At 42.3% G+C, this 17,926-nt stretch overlaps 1 protein-coding gene across 1 annotated transcript in view; it reads right to left on the bottom strand.

Moving 5' to 3' along the window:
• The window catches only part of STIM2 (stromal interaction molecule 2), a 96,083-nt gene that overhangs the window by 37,460 nt on the left and 40,697 nt on the right, over window positions 1-17,926 (bottom strand). Inside the window, exon 2 of the mRNA XM_061584325.1 lies at window positions 12,328-12,458. Coding sequence (XP_061440309.1) covers window positions 12,328-12,458 — 131 coding nt within the window. The remainder of the gene's footprint in view (window positions 1-12,327; window positions 12,459-17,926) is intronic.

Genomic DNA, 17,926 nt, shown 5'->3' with positions numbered 1-17,926 from the left:
TCTGGCAACTCTGAGTTTAATGAAGTTAATGTAGCCCACTGCCCTCCATCATCTCTGATGACCTATGAGGTTCCCTCAGTGGCACTGTACTTACCAGACCTAGTTGTTGATCAACCTGGAGTCTTCCAGAGAGAGGAAAGCAAAAGCAGTCTGTCAGAGCCTGAGTTTACACTTTCACCAAGGTTACAAAGATTAGAAAGGAGATGGCTTCAGAGGAAGGGTGGGATATAATAAATAATAAAAATAAATAAAATGCTCTCTGCTTCTAGGAAAATCCCTTGCCTTGCAGCCTTGCAGCAAAAGCAAGAAAGTATTAGAGAATGCTCAGATAAGTATGTGACCACCAACTCTCTTATGTTAGGGATGGGTGAACGAGATTAGGTTGTTGCAACAACTGTCTGTCATTGCCTCCGCATACCTAGTTTGTATCCTGAGATATGTAGTCTCCATTTGCCTACTTTGTATCAGGAGAGATGCTTAGACAGTTTCAGAGATATGCCTAGTCTGTTAGTGTTCTGAATCATGCTTAGAATGCCTGATGCTGCACTCCTGTACTGACTTCTGGAATAAAGCTTTGTGTAAAACCCAGACACTGAGTCTGCTTCTCTGGTTGGGAGCCAGGACACCTGCCCACACCTGACTTCATATGTGACATCAGCTGTGGAGCAGGTTGACACAAAGCTGATGGGTGGCGAGTTCAACCCTGTAGGATCATGCAGCGGATCCCTGTAGAAAACAGTTTTGCCAGCCCTAAGCTATGCTTGCACAGCTTACCCCTTGCACTGTACTTACAAAGTGCTTGACAAACAGGTGGCTGTCAGTCACTTGGGAAGCATTGTGCAAGGGACTCTGAAAGATGGGTGGGATAATCTACCTGTCAATCCTCAGATGTCATACAGTTGGCCCATGGAGGTGTGGACAGATCTGACCCTCTGTTCCAAAAAAGGTTCTCCACCTTTGACTTATAGCCTACTTTTCTGAGAATCATCAAGCCCCAAAGCCAGCAAGGAACATGATGACCAGAGGCATGGGAGGGAGGGGGCTACAAATAGAACTGGGGAAAGCTGAAGCTGCTTGGATTGTGCAGTGTTTAAAGGAGGTAGACAAATCTTTCTTCCAGCATGGACCTGGGGATTCCTGGTGCATGAAAGTTGTTGTGGTCAGAAAACCCAAAATGCTTTCCAAGTGCTTTCAGTGTGATTTTGCAAACACAATGGAAGAGGCCAAAGATTCACATTGCTCACAGACATTCAACTGCAAATAAACTTTTAACAATTGAGCAAGTAAGATTTGCTTAAAACTAGACTCATCACTTCTAGCATAAACAACCATCAAGTAAACTTCCTTTTACTTAAAATGTTCTTGCTTTCATTTGGCAAGCCTGTTCTTGGTTTGGCAAGTATCCTTTGTGAAAATAAAATAAATGGTATACTCAAAAGCCCCTAACTTCAAAACACAACACAAATGTGCTCAATGCTGCTTGGGAATATCTGAGAGAGTTGAAAAGATTTTCCAAAAAGAGAAACTGGAATATTTAAATATTAATACCAACATCTACAAATTATCCTACTCTAACCAGTTACGTTGCTCCAAAAGAAAAACAACTTTTTGGATCATAATCCTAAACCATAGAAAAGAGCCTACATGGCAATTCAACAGTAACAAGAACAACTGGTTAAAATGGGCTTTGCAAGAGACAAAGGGATAATTTCAATCACCAGTGAAAAAAACCACCAAGTTGAACATAGAATGACTCACAATTGCAACCAGACTGCAAATGAAGCTTTGCCTTGTTTGCCTTTGAAATCTCCTCAATACCTGTACTATAGCACATTACGTTGTTTTGGCATTTAGTTCAGGAACATTTCCAATGGCCTTAGGATACAATACCAAGTGCCACTTGTAGCCCTACGTCCTTCCACGCCACACACACACACACACACACACACACACACACACACACACACACACACACACACACACACACACACACACACACACACACACACACAGAGAGAGACAGACAGACAGAGATCCAAAAAGCTTCCATAAAAAAGAACACAAGGATCACGTACAAAATAAAGCAACACAGTGGGAAGGAGAGCCTGGCTGGGAGTCCAGAGTCTGTGAGTTCAAATCCCCGCTCGTGTCTCCTGCGTATAAAGGGCCAGCTAAAGATCACCCGCACAGGGAGTGGCTCAGGGGTTACGTGCCCTGCCACCTGTGCAGCCGTGGGCAAGCTGCATAGTCCCAAGGAGCCCAGTTGCCCTCCAGCTAGCAGTTGCGGACAAGGAAGGGGCTGGCTTGTCAGGGATCGACTTGAAGGCAGTCCATTTCAATTTTCAAAGATTAACACAGAATAGCATTGACCCAAGTAGTAACTATACAATCCATGAACAGTACAGTAATTATATGTCACTCTAAGCCCAGAGGAACAGGACAGCTTTCATCTACTGCCTAAAGTGAGTGTCAGGCAAAATCACACAGATGGTTTCCTAATGTCTCTGAGGCAATTTCCTGTTGATATGGCAGGTGGTCCTAGTTAATCTGTGGAATACTGAAGTGACCCAGTCTGTAGACACAATCATGCCTAAATTCCCTCTTCCACTGGGCAGAGCTCATTCAGCTTGTTGGTATTCCTCAGAGGTACTGTATGAAACAGTTGGAATGATGACTTGAATGTAAATGGAAAACTCAGAAGAACAGACTGAACACAGGCTAGAGTTCACCCCCACAGGGTAGGCTCTAAATTGAAGGCAACAAAGGATGCGTACTTGCACAATGACATCCAGAGGACCTATTCGGAAAGATGTGGAGATTCCCTACAGACTCTGGAGCAGATCAAAGAGAATCTTGACCACACCATTATAAATTCCTTGCAAATTACTTTACAGATAACACTGTTTGCATCTGACCTAATATTTATGGATTTTTGATGCAGTGCAAATACATTTCATTTCATTTCATTTATTTCATTTTTAAACCGCCCATAGCGAATAGCTCTCTGGGCGGTGAACAAAACAAGATTAAAATACAATATTACAATAAAATTACAATAAAATCAGCAACAAGTTAAACGGAAAAAAAACCAAAAAAAAACCAGGATGTTACTGGAGTACAATTGGGTCACATCTGCTTAGAATTGCATGACCAAGGTAGCTGAAGTAATGGCCACCAGCTTGGATGGCTTTAAAAGAAGATTAGACAAATTCATGGAGAACAGGGCTATCAATGGCTACTAGCCGTGATGGCTGTGCTCTGCCACCCTAGTCAGAGGAAGCATGCTTCTGAAAACCAGTTGCCGGAAGCCTCAGGAGGGGAGAATGTTCTTGCACTCGGGTCCTGCTTGCGGGCTTCCCCCAGGCACCTGGTTGGCCACTGTGAGAACAGGATGCTGGACTAGATGGGCCACTGGCCTGATCCAGCAGGCTCTTCTTATGTTCTTAAGAGGTGTAGCCTACGATTTGTTAGCTTGACCCTTGGATGATTATATTTAAACAGGAAGGGTGACCTTCTTAGTCCAGATAGTGGTTAATGTCTCCTTACGAGAGAGAATGCTTCCTTGTGCCTTGAAGAAGGAAGTCAGCCACTCCTAGAGTAATATTTCTTGGATTCAGACAACTACAACAATTAATGAGTTGCAAATCTCTCTTTTGGGATACAGTACTTAGGCACATGGTAACATTTCATCTTCAGGCATTTGGAGATTACACTGATTATCTGGACCCATTTCAATTCGGTTTCCAGCTCAGAAGCTGCACTGAAACTACCTTGGTCACCTGTGAATGGCATAAAAAAGGAAAATGGCAGAGTGTGACTCTGTTGCTGCTTCTTAGTATCAAAGGCAGTTACTGGCCACAGTGTTTTTCCAGACCACCTCTCTGGGATGGAGGATAGAGACACCACGTTAAATTAGTTTTACTCTTTTCTGGTGGATAAATTCAAGAACGTAGAGCTAAATAAAAGTAATTCAGTGCTATATGATCCACAGGGTTCTGGTCCATCCCTATTTAAAATGTTAATTCAACTGCTGGTGAGATTTTACAGAGATTTGGAGCGGGGGGCCATCAGTATGCTATTTCTCCTTTTCATCTGAACAAGGAAAAGATACAGTAGTGATGAACTGGAATCAACAATGCACTGGGCTAAGAAACTGAAACTTAATTGAAACAAAATAGGAATGCTGCTGGTAGGTAACATAGTTGACCATGGAGATTGTATCTGACCTGTTCTGGGTGGAATTGCACTCACCCTTGCCTTGAAGCACATGTTTGCAGCCTGGGAGTCCTATAAGATCCAGCCCTTTCACTGGATGCTCAAGTAGTGTCTGTGGCACAAAGTCTTTTTACCAGCTTAGGCTAGGGTACCAGCTTTGGCCCTTCCTAGACAGAGATACGCTTTCTACAGTTATCAATGCTTTTGTAATATCCAGGTTAGATTACTGCAATGTGTGGTACAGGAGGTTGCCTTTGGAGACTGTCCCAAAACTTTTAACTGCTTCAGAACATGGCAGCTAGATTATTAACAGGAGTGTGCCAGCCTAAATATCTCATCTGTCTTCCAAGATCTGCCCTAGCTTCCAACATATTTCCAAGCACAATTCAAGAAGCTTTAAAGCCCTAAACAGTTTGGGATGTGGGTAGTTGAGCTTACCCAGTTTTTAAGATCTGCTTCAGAGCCTCTCCCTCCAGTGTTGAGAATGATGGCCATCAAAGAGAGGGCCTTTCCAATGTTGGGCCTTGTCCACAGAATATTCTCCCCAAGCGCTACTGTGAGGCATCAATATCATTATCTTGTTTGGATGACAGGTTAAGGGCAGTATCCAACTAAATTCTATTCAGAGTAGACCCACTGAAATTAATGAACCCAAGTTAGCCATGCCCTCGACTTTCAATGGTTCTACTCTGAGTAGAACCAGCACTGGATATAACCCTAAAACTTTTTCTACTATTCTATAGTGGTGTACGCATGCGCAGACAGTTGTGACTAAAGGCTCACCCTCTGTATCATTCTCTCTCCCTGCACACACACATTGGCATGCCCTGTGAGGGGAGAAAAGAACTTGGTCGAGCGTTTGAGAGAGTGGGTGAGAGAGGGATGATTAGTTAGATAACATGAAGGGAAGCTGCCATAGCCACAGCTGAGCTGAGAGGAAAGACTGAGGGAAGGTGTTGCTGCCGCCAATGCAGCAAGAAACGGACTAGGTAAACAGACAGGCAGCAATTCTCCTGGACAAAAATACCTCCTTCACTGCATGGAGACTGCCTCCCAAGCCGGGCCCCACTTGTTGTCACCTCCCCCTCCACCACAGCCATTTCCCCCTTCATATACCACAAGTCAAGCCTTACCTTTTTCCCTCACCCCTGCTGCAGCCCCTCTTCTTTCAACTGCACATCACAAGCTGAGTCTCATCTGCTCCTCCTTCCATCACCACCACTGCAGTCCCTTTCCCTTCAATTATATGTCATCTTATATACATGGGGTATGTGCAAAGGGGCTGCAGAACAGAAACTACCATGACAGTATGCCCATGTGCATGAGAGAGAGATGGGGAGGAGAGAGAGACACGTACTAAGCTTTCTGCATGTGCACACATGTGAGAGAGAGAAAGAGGGGGCATATCTATGTATATGTGTCTGAGAGCGAGGGATGTGTGTTTGTAAGGTTCGCTGAGTGGGGGAGGAAAGTGGAGTGTACCAAGTTAGAACAATGTAGTAGGAGAATTCGTGATGGGGTGACTGGAAGTAGGATGTACCAGAAAGAGAGGGGAAGAAGGAAGAAAAGGGAAAGTTTCTGTTTGCCACCCTGGGCTCCTGCTGGGAGGAACAGCAGGATATACAGTAAATCAAACAATTAATAAATAAATAAAGTGGAGCGAGCCAAGGATACAAAATTGGGGGTGGGGGTGGTAATGGGCATGTACCAAAGGAGAAATTGAGATAAGTGTCCCAGAGGAGCCTCTTTTGCGCACTGGAATCCTTGCAAGGTGTCTTGGGCAGGGAGTGGCAGAAAAAGAGGCATGCAGGAGAAGACAAAAACACAGCGACAAAGCGGGCTGCAGAACAAAAGAAGTGGTCACTCCAGAATTGGGGATGGGGAGGTGAAAAGGAGGCTTTGTCGTTGCAATGTGAGGGGAGGATGAAGATCCAAAAAGTTCCCATGGGGGTGGTTTGTGTGCAAGAGGGGGAAGCTGCAAAAACTGAGAAGGGAGGAGAAAGAGGCATGGGCATAGAGATGAAAAAGCAGAGATGGGGTTGGGAAGGTGAAAAGGAGGCTTGGTAGCTATACAGGGGAAGAAAGGTACCATGGGGGTCTGGCGAGTGAAGCGAGCAGAGGGACAGCCCTCGTCTGGTATTTCAAGTATTCTCTACAATTCTGTTTTTATCTAATTAGCAAATTTTAGGTGCTTTATAAATGATTAATATAATTAGTGGTGTAAAATCAAGACACTTTCTGTCTGCAGGGTTCAACATAAAGAACATGACACAAAAAGAAAAAGAGATGGGGAGGGAAGAGGAAAAAACAAACAAATTTAGGAACTGGTTCTTAAGCTTATAACGGCCAGCTGGAATGAAAATAGTTCAGCGACAGAAGCCAACTACAGCTGGTCTCTCAGCTGAGTTCAATGGAATGGGCTCTGCTGTCCCATCTCTTTGGCTGGGGCAGCCAGACTGAATGACTAATATATTTTGAATGTTCTACTGGCTTCTGCTTTGTCAATTTTATTTGTGCTTTTTTTTGTTTTAATTGGATGACTTATAGAAAGCTGCTTTGGATTTTTTAAAAAAATATATAAAAACAGTGTATTCTTTAAAGCAAATGCTCATGTTCCATGAAAGCAGGAAAACTATAGCAACATTAGGACACACTATGAAAATTGAAAACAATTTGTGGTATAGTCGGCAAACACAAAATTTCAACACTTCTATGTATATACTGCTATTCTGGATATGGTATGTATTTCTAAGTATTCAGGATCTAATAATGTGTTAAGTGTAGTACTATTTATATTGATAGTACTATGTAATAGATATTGCTAAATGTTTCCAACTAATTCTCTATTCTTAACTTGTAATACATGTTATTTATTATATGATTCAAACATTATTAAATAAAGAGTTTAATACAAAACAATTATCTTCAATTTGAGTAATACTGTTGCATGAGCACTACTGCCAGTAAAGTCAATTGCTATGTGGCCATTGCCAAGTTCAGTTTGGATTGCAAAAAAAATAATTTTAGTTGTAATGTGCATTAACTGTGTTTCCTTAAAATTCAAACTCTGGATGCAACACTAAAATGAGCGTATGAAACTGCTTTAGAGAGAGTCAGACTGTTGATTCATCTTAACTGGAGACAGCTCTCCAGAGTCTCAGTCATACATTTTCCTAAAGACCTGCTACCTAAGGGCTATGATACTGAACCACATACATAAAGAACAGCCATTTGTAACTTTGTTTTTTTAACATGCATCTCAGAAAAGCCCCTTTAATGCTCAGTAACTCCAGTTAAAAGCAGTCACACATATACATCTTACGCTGTAGTATGAGATTTCAGCCATTTGATGAAAACACACAGAACCAAAGTTCACCCCACTTCATCAAGCCTGCTTTAGCATCACGTCTTTCCCTAGCATGGGAAAGAGGGATGGAGTCAAAATGCTTCATATTTACACTTCCCACCTTGTTATACAGGCTGCCCTAAATCCAGAGTAGTAGAAGCAGCTGAGCAATTCACACCTTCCACTGCCTTTCATAGTGACTATGAGGCCAGGACATGCTGAAGTCCAAGGCGTAAGGGTCAAGTTCATACCATCCAAAACTTTCCTGTTTCATGACCTACATACTCTGTTCCTAAATGTGCAACTTTGTATCAGGCAGTGTTAAAATGAATTGACCATGCTCTACTTGCCTAATTACACCATACTCTTCAGGGTTATACTAAATGTTATGCTTGAAAAAGCATTAATATTCTCATTGCATATTTGTTAACATTCATGATCCCTCTCTAAAAATGTTTTTTTTTTAAATTGTATGTTTTTCTCTCTGCACCACTGGTTATAATTGAAGTGCCCAATTTTTCACATTGTTTTTAATGCCAAATTGTTATCAACCAACCAAAATACAGGTAAATTTTAAACATTAAACAAGCAAAATTGTAGTCATTAAATTTAATTCAATATTTTTAAGAAAACATGTTCTCGGCATGCTAGAAAAACTTCTTAAAAAGCTAGTGATCCTTACAGAGCCTCATTAATATAGAAGAGTTTCCTATGGAATGATATGATGCAAAGTTATATACAGGCATACCCCGCTTTAACATATGCAATGGGACCGGAGCATGTATGTAAAGTGAAAATGTACTTAAAGTGAAGCAATTATCTATGCATGTACTGCACGCCAATTGCCACTAGATGGCAGCGGCGTCATGCCATTAAGTGTCCGTTATTGCGAAGCGAGTACGTTAAAGCGGGGTACGGTGGAGTATGGAGCATGTACTTTATAGCGAGGTGACTTTAAGTGAAGCGACTTTAAGCGAGGTATGCCTGTATAACTGTAGAAAGGTGAGAACAGCAGCAACAGTAATATATTTCAAAAGCTTTTTAAAAGCAGTGCTTTGGCAGAGTAGGCACAGAAAATCCAATGAGAAGATTCTCTTCCATTCCAACCTCTCCCGCACTCTGCTTCACTAATAATCTCCATACAGTTTACTGAAAACAGAATTCAGCAGCATTTTCTTATTGTTAGCTAAATCAAAGTACTTCACCTGATAAAATATAGATTACTATTTAGTTGTTAGAACTTGGCATTTAGAATACATCACACCACTATGGTTGTGTATTTATTTATTGTTAAATTTATATCCTGCCCTTTCTCCCAGAAGGAGCCCAAGGCGTGTACAGAGTGCGACTAACTTGGATTGGACCCAACCTGGGGTGGTGTTTTTTTCAAAGTCTGTATGTAAATACAGGAATTAATAATAACTGAATTTGTATCCTGCTTTCTTCGTCCCAAAGGAGCCCAGGGCAGCAAACATAAACGAAACAATTTAACAAGAAAAAGAAAAAAAATTCCAAAACACAATTACAATTGCAAACATTCTGAAACACAGCTTAAAAATATTATTTCATCAGTGATCTTCAGGTTGCCAGGAACAGTACCCTTTAGCCATCAAATGCCTGGGTAAACAGGTATGTTTTCAAATTCCTCCTGAAAGTTAATAGTGATGGAGATAGACACACCTCATTGGGAGGGCATTCCACAAACAGAGAGCCACCACTGAAAAAGCTCTGTTACAGGTTAGAGACAAACGGGCAGTGCTCAGCAGCGGCACTACAAAGGCCTCATCTGCCAACTGTAGGGTCCAAGATGATTGATACTGGGAAAGGTGCACTTTTAGATACTTGGGTCCCAAGCCATTTAGGACTTTATATGCTAGTACAAACACCTGAATTGGCCCTGGTTGCTCAGCGCTTTCAGTACTGGTGACATATGGTCCCATTGGGCTACCCCAGTTACCAGCCTAACAGCTGCATTCTAAACTAGCTGCAGCCTCCAGACCATCTTCAAGGGCAGCCCCGCATACAGCACTTTACAGTAGTCCAGACAGGAAGTCACTAGAGCAGCCTTTCCCAACCAGTGTGCCTCCAGATGTTGCTGGACTACAATTCCCATCTTTCCTGACCATTAGCAATGCTGGATGAGGCTGGTGGGAGTTGTGGTCCAACAACATCTGGAGGCACACTGGTTGGGAAAGGCTGCACTAGAGCATGATCAACTAAGGCCAGGATATTCAGGTCGAGAAATGGCTGTAGCTGGCGAATCAGCCTTAGCTGGGTATAAGCACTGCTAGCCACAGAAGCCACTGGGACTGCAGTGACAAGTTGAATCCAGGAGTACTCCCAGAGTGCGAACCTCTTCCTTCAGGGGAGTACAACCCCTCCCAGAACAGGTCATACACCTAATTCCCAGACACGGGAACCACCCATCCATAGCACTTCTGTCTCATCAGGTTTCTGCCTTTTTGTTTGCCCCCATCCAGCCCATCACTGCCTTCAGACACCTGTCCAGCACCTTCATAGCCTCTTCCGATTCAGATAGAATGGAGAGGCAGAGTTGTGTGTCATCAGCATGCTGATGCTCCAGATCCTTAGATGACAGCTCCCAACAGTTTCATACAGAAGTTAAATAGCACAGGAGACAGAATGGATCTTTGTGGAACCCCACAGCCCAAAAGCCGTGGTTGTTGTTATGTGCCTTCAAGTCGATTACGACTTATGGCGACTCTATGAATCAGTGACCTCCAAGAGCATCTGTCATGAACCACCCTGTTCAGATCTTGTAAGTTCAAGTCTGTGGCTTCCTTTGTGGAATCAACCCATCTCTTGTTTGGCCTTCCTCTTTTTCTACTCCCTTCTGTTTTCCCCAGCATTATTGTCTTTTCTAGTAAATCATGTCTTCTCATGATGTGTCCAAAGTATGATAACCTCAGTTTCATCATTTTAGCTTCTAGTGACAATTCTGGTTTAATTTGTTCTAACACCCAAGTATTTGCCTTTTTCGCAGTCCATGGTACCAAGCAACAATCTCCTAATACTACTTTCTGGTAGTGGTCCTGATGGTCAAAGTGGAACCACTGCAATACAGTACCTCCAGCTCCCAGCTCCTTAAGTCGCTCTGGAGGGACACCATGGTCAATGCTGTCGAAAGCCATTAAGAGATCAAGGAGAAGCAAAAGGGTTGCATTTCTTCCATCTCTCTCCTGATAAAGATCATGAATCAGGGCACCAAAGCTGTTTCTATGCCGAAGCTGGGCCAGAAGCCAGACTGGAATGGATCTATGTAATCTGCTTCCTCCAAGCATAACAACAGCTGGCTGGTAACCACCCTCTCAGTCACCTTGCCCAGGAACGGAAAACAGTAGTTTTTTTAAAAACTCTGGGTCCAGGGAGGACCTCTTCAAGAGCGGTTGTACCACTACCTGTTTAAAGGCAGTGGGGATAACTCCCTTGCGTAGTGAGGGAGTTGACTCCTGGACCCATCCAGTCAATCCCCTCCTACTAGATTTTACCAACCATGACGGCCAGGGATCAAGGGCATGTAATTTGCCTCACTGCCACAAACGCCCTGTCTACATCCAGGGGCTGCAACAGCTGAAACTGATCCGAATTTCTGAGGTAGAAAGGTACTTTCAAATTCATTTTACTATTTGGTCAAAGGATGACATATTGCCATTCTCATATAATTTATCATACCTATCCAATCTATGAATTTGCCAAAGTGCAACATCTTCTAAATGACTGCCTTGGTTATCATGCACATCTGAGTAACTTACACATAAAATAACAGGGAGTTCTATTTTTTTTAAAAAATATAAAAAGCATGTGAAGGGGGATATGAAACCTTATTATGGGTGGTATTCAATGCTAGTCCTACACAGAGTAGACCCACTGAAGTTAACAGAGGCAACTAAGGTTCATTAATTTTAATGGCTCTACTCTGAGTAGGACTTAGTTGAGTACTATCCTTTATGTATACTCCAAGTAATGAGGTTTGCTGAAATTTCAGAGCCCCTACTCAAGAGCAGGAGCCCATGCATTATTCTGCTGGATTCCATTACTGTGTGGTTCTTACATTTACATTCTTCAAGAATAACACTGCATCGATATGCAAAATCTCCAAAATACCAGAGAGACTATACTCTGTGTGGTTTCCTCAAAATAATTTACCTAGGGAAGTACTATACCAGGACTAGATAAGCTACGAGGTAGCTTTTAGGCAGCGTGAAAAAGTGATGTGCGGCAAAAAAATGTTCTGGAAATTTTTCAGCACTTTATTTTTCCAGGCTAATGTTTCTATTTCATAAGTTCATTAGTAGCTGCGAATAGATGCCAATTGCAAATATTATACTCAGCTAGTTTGGCAGTTTCAAAATATTTATAAAATACAAGTAAAACAAACAAGATCACTCTCTAGGGCAGCCTTTCCCAACTAGTGGGCCACCAGGTGTTGCTGGACCACAACTCCCATCAGCCTCAGCCAGCATTGCCAATGGTCAGGAAAGATGGGAATTGTGGTCCAACAATATCTGGTGGCCCACTAGTTGGGAAAGGCTGCTCTAGGGCAATTAGATCACTCTGTAGGGCATCAGAAAATTTTCCAATTCAAAATGTCCCACAAAATGCACGTCACTGATGTGAAGCATAAGCTACACAGCTCCTAGGAATCCAACAAAACACTGGTAAGTTAATTACTTTCATGCTCCTTTACATTAAAAAAAACCAATTTTTAAGAAAGATCTTCAGAGTAATATATTTTCTTTGCCTACCTCATCACTTTCATCTACTTCAATACCACCATCTTTGTCATCATCCATTTGTTTATGAATTGTGCGGAGAGCTTCCAGACTGTACTTATCTTCCTCAGTGAAACATGGCGGACTCAGTAAATGACAAGGATCTAAAGGACAAAAATCAGAAACAATTCTTACTGACTTGCAATTCAAGAGCCAAAGTGATGAAACAAAACATTATTTCCAAGTTTTAAACCAGTTATAAGCAATTACAAGTTTCAGTTTATAATGATAGTTGCCTAAGTTTCATGCCACTGAACTAGTAGGTCCAATCCACACCCACCCATTGCTTGATTTAGTCCCATGCCACTGCAATAGGTATATGAACACTAAACCACACAGGCTGAATCAATTAACATAGTTTTTCTCACCAATTACTTACTTTCCCACCAATGACTTAAGGAGGGCCAGTTAGGCAGACATGACCCCCATGAAAGGCAATTGTGATATAGCTACATATATGTATATACCACACCATGGGAAGCATCTCCCACATTGCTTCAGGGCCTGATATAAACTTTCTAAGACCTTGAGTGACGCTGAAGGTACAAGGTTTATCAACAAATAAGAGGGGTGACAAACTGAGGGGTGAGCAAGCCCTCAACAAATAAGAGGGGTGAGCAAGCACAAAATATTCTATAGGTGGGGTAGGCAGTTGTTACTAGCTTCTCTGACATGTATGTTTCTCATACAAACACATCATAATAGTAGCTGGGGTGGGGGTGAAGTCCCCATACACTGTGGAATAAGAGAGCAGAATAAACTAGTTGTAAGGGTCAGCTCCAGGTTTGGATGCTCAGTCATTACAAAACAATAAACGGTCCAAGCGTCTTCACCCTATCAGAGTCTATTTTGGGCAGAGGAACAGGTAAGTTCCTTGCTACTAAGGAGAGGAGGTAGCAATGCCACATGTGCAGATGGAGGAAGCAGCAGCAGCACTGTAATTAGGGAGGAAGACTTAAACCGCAAGTGGTTTTTGCCTATCAGTGACTTCTTCCATAAACATTAATTGTGGGTTTCTCATAGGTATCTGGTTGGCTGCTGTGAGAACAGAATGCTGGATCACAGAGGCCTTTGGTCATATGCCAGACTGTACTATTATGGGATGTGTGCATTTACTCACACAGCCCATAGCATTCTTCCCCACAAAAGATTCTGCACAAAAGAGGGAAAATCCAGGTTATAGCTATAAGATGACAGCTTATTCAGACTGAAAGTCCTCAAACCAAAGAGAAAGGTACCATTACATAAAGAAAAGAATCCACTCTGCTTAAATATTTAACATCATCTACCTTCACTCTAATACCACTGCTGAAACTTAATGCAATTAGCTTTTTTATAAAATAAATTTCAAATCCTATTGCTCATAAACCAGCTTAATCTACATACTGCTGATACTATTATTAATAATCCATACTGTATTGATCAGCTTTGTAAAAACCATACTCAAGACAATATTATACAGCCACGAGAGTGGCTGTATACTATAGCCAGTGGGGATTTTTCACATTCCACAATGTTAAATTGAAAATACCCCCCATGCCATTCTGATCCTTCCCATAAGCTCATTTCAAAACAAAACCTTACATAACTTATAGTCCTGAACTCAGAAACGCTGGCTTAACAACCCTCTCAATTTTCATGGCGATACACAAAACAGTCAGAGAGAATAGACAGTTCAAAGTGTAAAAAGAGAGAGAAAAACCTCAGAGCCCTTTTAGACTTTTTTCTCTGAGAGTTATAATCTGTTGAAATTCATTAAAAATCAGCCATGTTCACAGAGGAGCTGTAATCCTAATACTGACGTTGCCCCATACTCTGACCTTCATCTGCTGCAGTTTAAAAGTTTAAAAAATGCCTGGCTGATTTTTAATTAATTTAATAAATTTTGGCTGGGACCCAATGATAGCGTGGAGCATGCTCAGTAAGAACCAACTGTCAGAGTTCTAAAAGCTTCACAGCTGCTGGGCTTGGCTAATCAGAGGGCCACACCCACACCAAACTTTGATTTCATGTGAGACAGTCATGGCTTCCCTCAAAGAATCCTGGGAAGTGTAGTTTGTGAAGGGTGCTAAGAGACTCCTATTCCCCTGAGAGAATGGTTTAACAGTCAGCCACTCTGATTGAAGGTCTGTGAGGGGAACAGGGCGTCTCCTAGCAACTCTCAGCACCCTTCACTAACTACACTTCCCAGGATTCTTTGAGAGAAGCCATGACTGTCCAAAGTGAAATAAAGGCCTGGTGTGGATGTGGCCAGGGACAGCTTTGGTTTAAATTTGGGTGGGAGGCTACATGTGTCTGCTGTAGAATAAAAAGGTGGGGGAAAGGCTGAAAAAGAATGATTCTGTTTACAATGTTTTCCTTTTGGAAAGGAAAGAGGCTTCCCTTCTGCCCAGTGCCCACCCACCCAATCTCCTCCCCTCCCACTCCCTGCCCCTTCCCTGGGTCAGTGTTGGACTACGACCTGGGAGACCAGAGTTCGAATCGCCACCCAGCCATGAAGCTGACTGGGTGACCTTGGGCCAGTCACTGCCTCTTAGCCTCAGAGGAAGGCAATGATGAAATCACCTTTGAATACCGTTTACCATGAAAACCCTATTCAAAGGGTCGCAATAGGTGGGGATTGACTTGAAGGCAGTCCATTTTCATTTTCAAACATGATTACATAGAAATAAATCCCACTGAACTCAAAAAATATGCAAATGATCAAACCCACCCTCCTCTTTCCTCCTATCCCCTCCTCTTGCCCCTTCCCTTCCCCTTCCTTTGCCCCTCACTCCCCATCCCCTTCCAATCCCCTCTTTTCCCTTCCCCTTCCCCTTCCCCCTCCTCCCTCCTCCCCTTCCTCCTCCCCATGGTCAGTTTTACCTATCTTAAACATGATTGGACGGAAGTAAATACCATTGAACTCTATCAGCATGCAAATGATCAAACCTGCTCTCCCCTCCACCTTCCTTTGCCCCCCTCCAATACGCTCCTTCCCACTCCCCCCTCCTCCCCCATGGTCAGTGTTTCCTATCCTAACCAAGATTGCATAGGAGTAAATCCCATTGAAAATAAGCATGCAAATGATCAGATCTGCTTTTCCCCTCTCCTCTCCTCTCCCTTCCTCCTCCCCTGCCCACTCCAGTCCTCCGTCCCTCCCTCCCCCGGTCAGTTTTACCTATCCTAAGCATGATTGCACAGGAGTAAATTGCACTGAATTTAATAAACATGCAAATGATCAAACCTGTCCTTCTCCTCCCCTCCCCATCGTGCCTGCTCCCCTCCCAGTCCTCCCCTCTGCATTTCCTCCCCTCCCTCCTCCTCCCCTCCCCATCCTCTGTGGTCAGTTTCACCGATCCTAAGCATGATTGCAGGGGAGTAAATCCCACTGAATTTAATAAACATGCAAATGATCAAACCTGTCCTTCTCCTCCCCTCTCCATCCTGCCTCCTCCCCTCCCAGTCCTCCCCTCTGCATTTCCTCCCCTCCCCCCTCCTCCTCCTCCCCTCCCCATCCTCTGTGGTCAGTTTCACCTATCCTAAGCATGACTGCAGGGCAGTAAATCCCATTGAACTCAATAAGCATGCAAATGATCCATCCATTCTCAGCAAACTTGGACAGGATCCCATTTCTTACCTCCTGGATTAAAAAGCAGGGAAATTCACTAATAGGCAAAAAACCTTGCAGTTTAAGAATATACCTATAGCCCACAGCTATTCTATCAAACTTTAAAAAGCAGGGAAATTGGGCAGCTATAGTGAATGCCACCAGGGGAGCAGGAGACCTGAACTCCTCTCTGAGATATTGGACTGCCCTACAAATTGGTCAAAATGCAAACACCATTTGGGTTGGTCTTTCACAGTCCAATCCACTTCCTGTGTAGCTTGGAAGAATTTGGTAACATGTGCCTCTGAGCATATGGTGAGTGGTGGCAACACCTGTAATCAGCCCAAATAATAGAAAGAAGACATGTGCTGTGCTCATCTTGTTTTAGCAGGGAGGAAGCAACATTATTAAGACAGTTGATATAGTTCAGATGGTCACTTTGAATATGTCTGATTTCCTTTGCAATTTTAGTGACGTTTCCTATAGGAAATCATTTTCTTTTGTTTCTATTTCTGTGAATATGTGAAGTACAACAACTCTTTGCAAAATTTATACTAAAAAAACTCCAAACATAATTGTGGAATAATGGCACTGACTTCTGCAGAATAGTCTCCAGTGGACCTCAGGAGTGTCTCAATTTGCATAAGATAAAACAGTGGGAGGTGAAATATATTCTAGCAAAATGCTAGGTGTGCTCTATGTTTTTAATTGACTGTGCCCACCTTGCCTTAAATGAAGTGGTTTAAACATAGCAGGCTGAAAATATGCATCCTCTTTTTTTCCAACAGCTAGAGTCATTGCTGAAGTAGCAACATAGTGTAATCAGTCTGATTTTACATCAAACTGCAGGTCCAAATTACACTGTTAATGCACCCAAAATAGAAATAGAACATAACCTCCAATTTGAAACACAAAAGGCTGTCTTCACCATCATATGACACTGACCAATAAAAAGGCTTTGAAATTAATAAAAATAAATTTGACAGAGATTTCTGGGATGAATAATGAGGGAAATAAAATGTTCTAGTGTAGATTCTCTGTAGAAACATTAATAACAGAGGAAAGAAGCAAGGTAAGAAGAACACCAGCAAACGTACAAAAATATAATTCTCTATCTTTGGAGATGGCAAGTGTTGCCACCACTCACCATATGCTCAGAGGCACATGTTACCAAATTCTTCCAAGCTACACAGGAAGTGGATTGGACTGTGAAAGACCAACCCAAATTGTCTTTGCATTTTGACCAATTTGTAGGGCAGTCCAATATCTCAGAGAGAAGTTCAGGTCTCCTGCTCCCCTGGTGCATTCACTATAGCTGCCCAATTTCCCTGCTTTTTAAAGTTTGATAGAATAGCTGTGGGCTATAGGTATGTTCTTAAACCGCAAGGTTTTTTGCCTGTTAGTGAATATGTTACTTAAAAAGCATAAAAGCAATACATGTTTCAAAATAGCTTTGTAATGACCATTTGTCAAATGGTCTTTACGCTGTTTGTCAAAGTACAAATTCTTATATTACATTTTCAGATGTACCTCTAAAACAGTAGAGTATAAATATAACACACATTTTCAAAACCACACATATCATGCCATTACACCTATCTGAGAACCACAACTGGCTACAAAGTTCTGTTCACTACATTCTATATGGCAAATTCAGGTTTGTCTCCACCCATGACATCTTAAGTGGCCCTCCTCAGAGTAATTTTACCATGAGAATTTGCACTTGCAAAGCAGCACTGTTTTAATGAAACACTAAACTGTGCCACTTATTGGAATAGATATCAAACAAGGGAATCAGAACTGACAGACAATTAAAGAAATTGTCTGCCTAATAATTTCAACAGAACTGCCAACTAACTGTATGCATTAGTTCAAATCTATCAACAGACCTAGAAAGTTTTACATGTCACATCTATGCTTGTTGAAATGGGATGTCAAATGCATCACTTCATAAACAGCATATAGCAGCAGAGGAAAAGCACT

The sequence above is a fragment of the Rhineura floridana genome, chromosome 9, assembly GCF_030035675.1.
Source record: "Rhineura floridana isolate rRhiFlo1 chromosome 9, rRhiFlo1.hap2, whole genome shotgun sequence".
In the NCBI taxonomy this organism is placed as follows: Eukaryota; Metazoa; Chordata; class Lepidosauria; order Squamata; family Rhineuridae; genus Rhineura; species Rhineura floridana.
The sequence above is the reverse complement of the archived record's forward strand: the minus strand, read 5'-3'. Positions and strand labels throughout refer to the sequence as shown.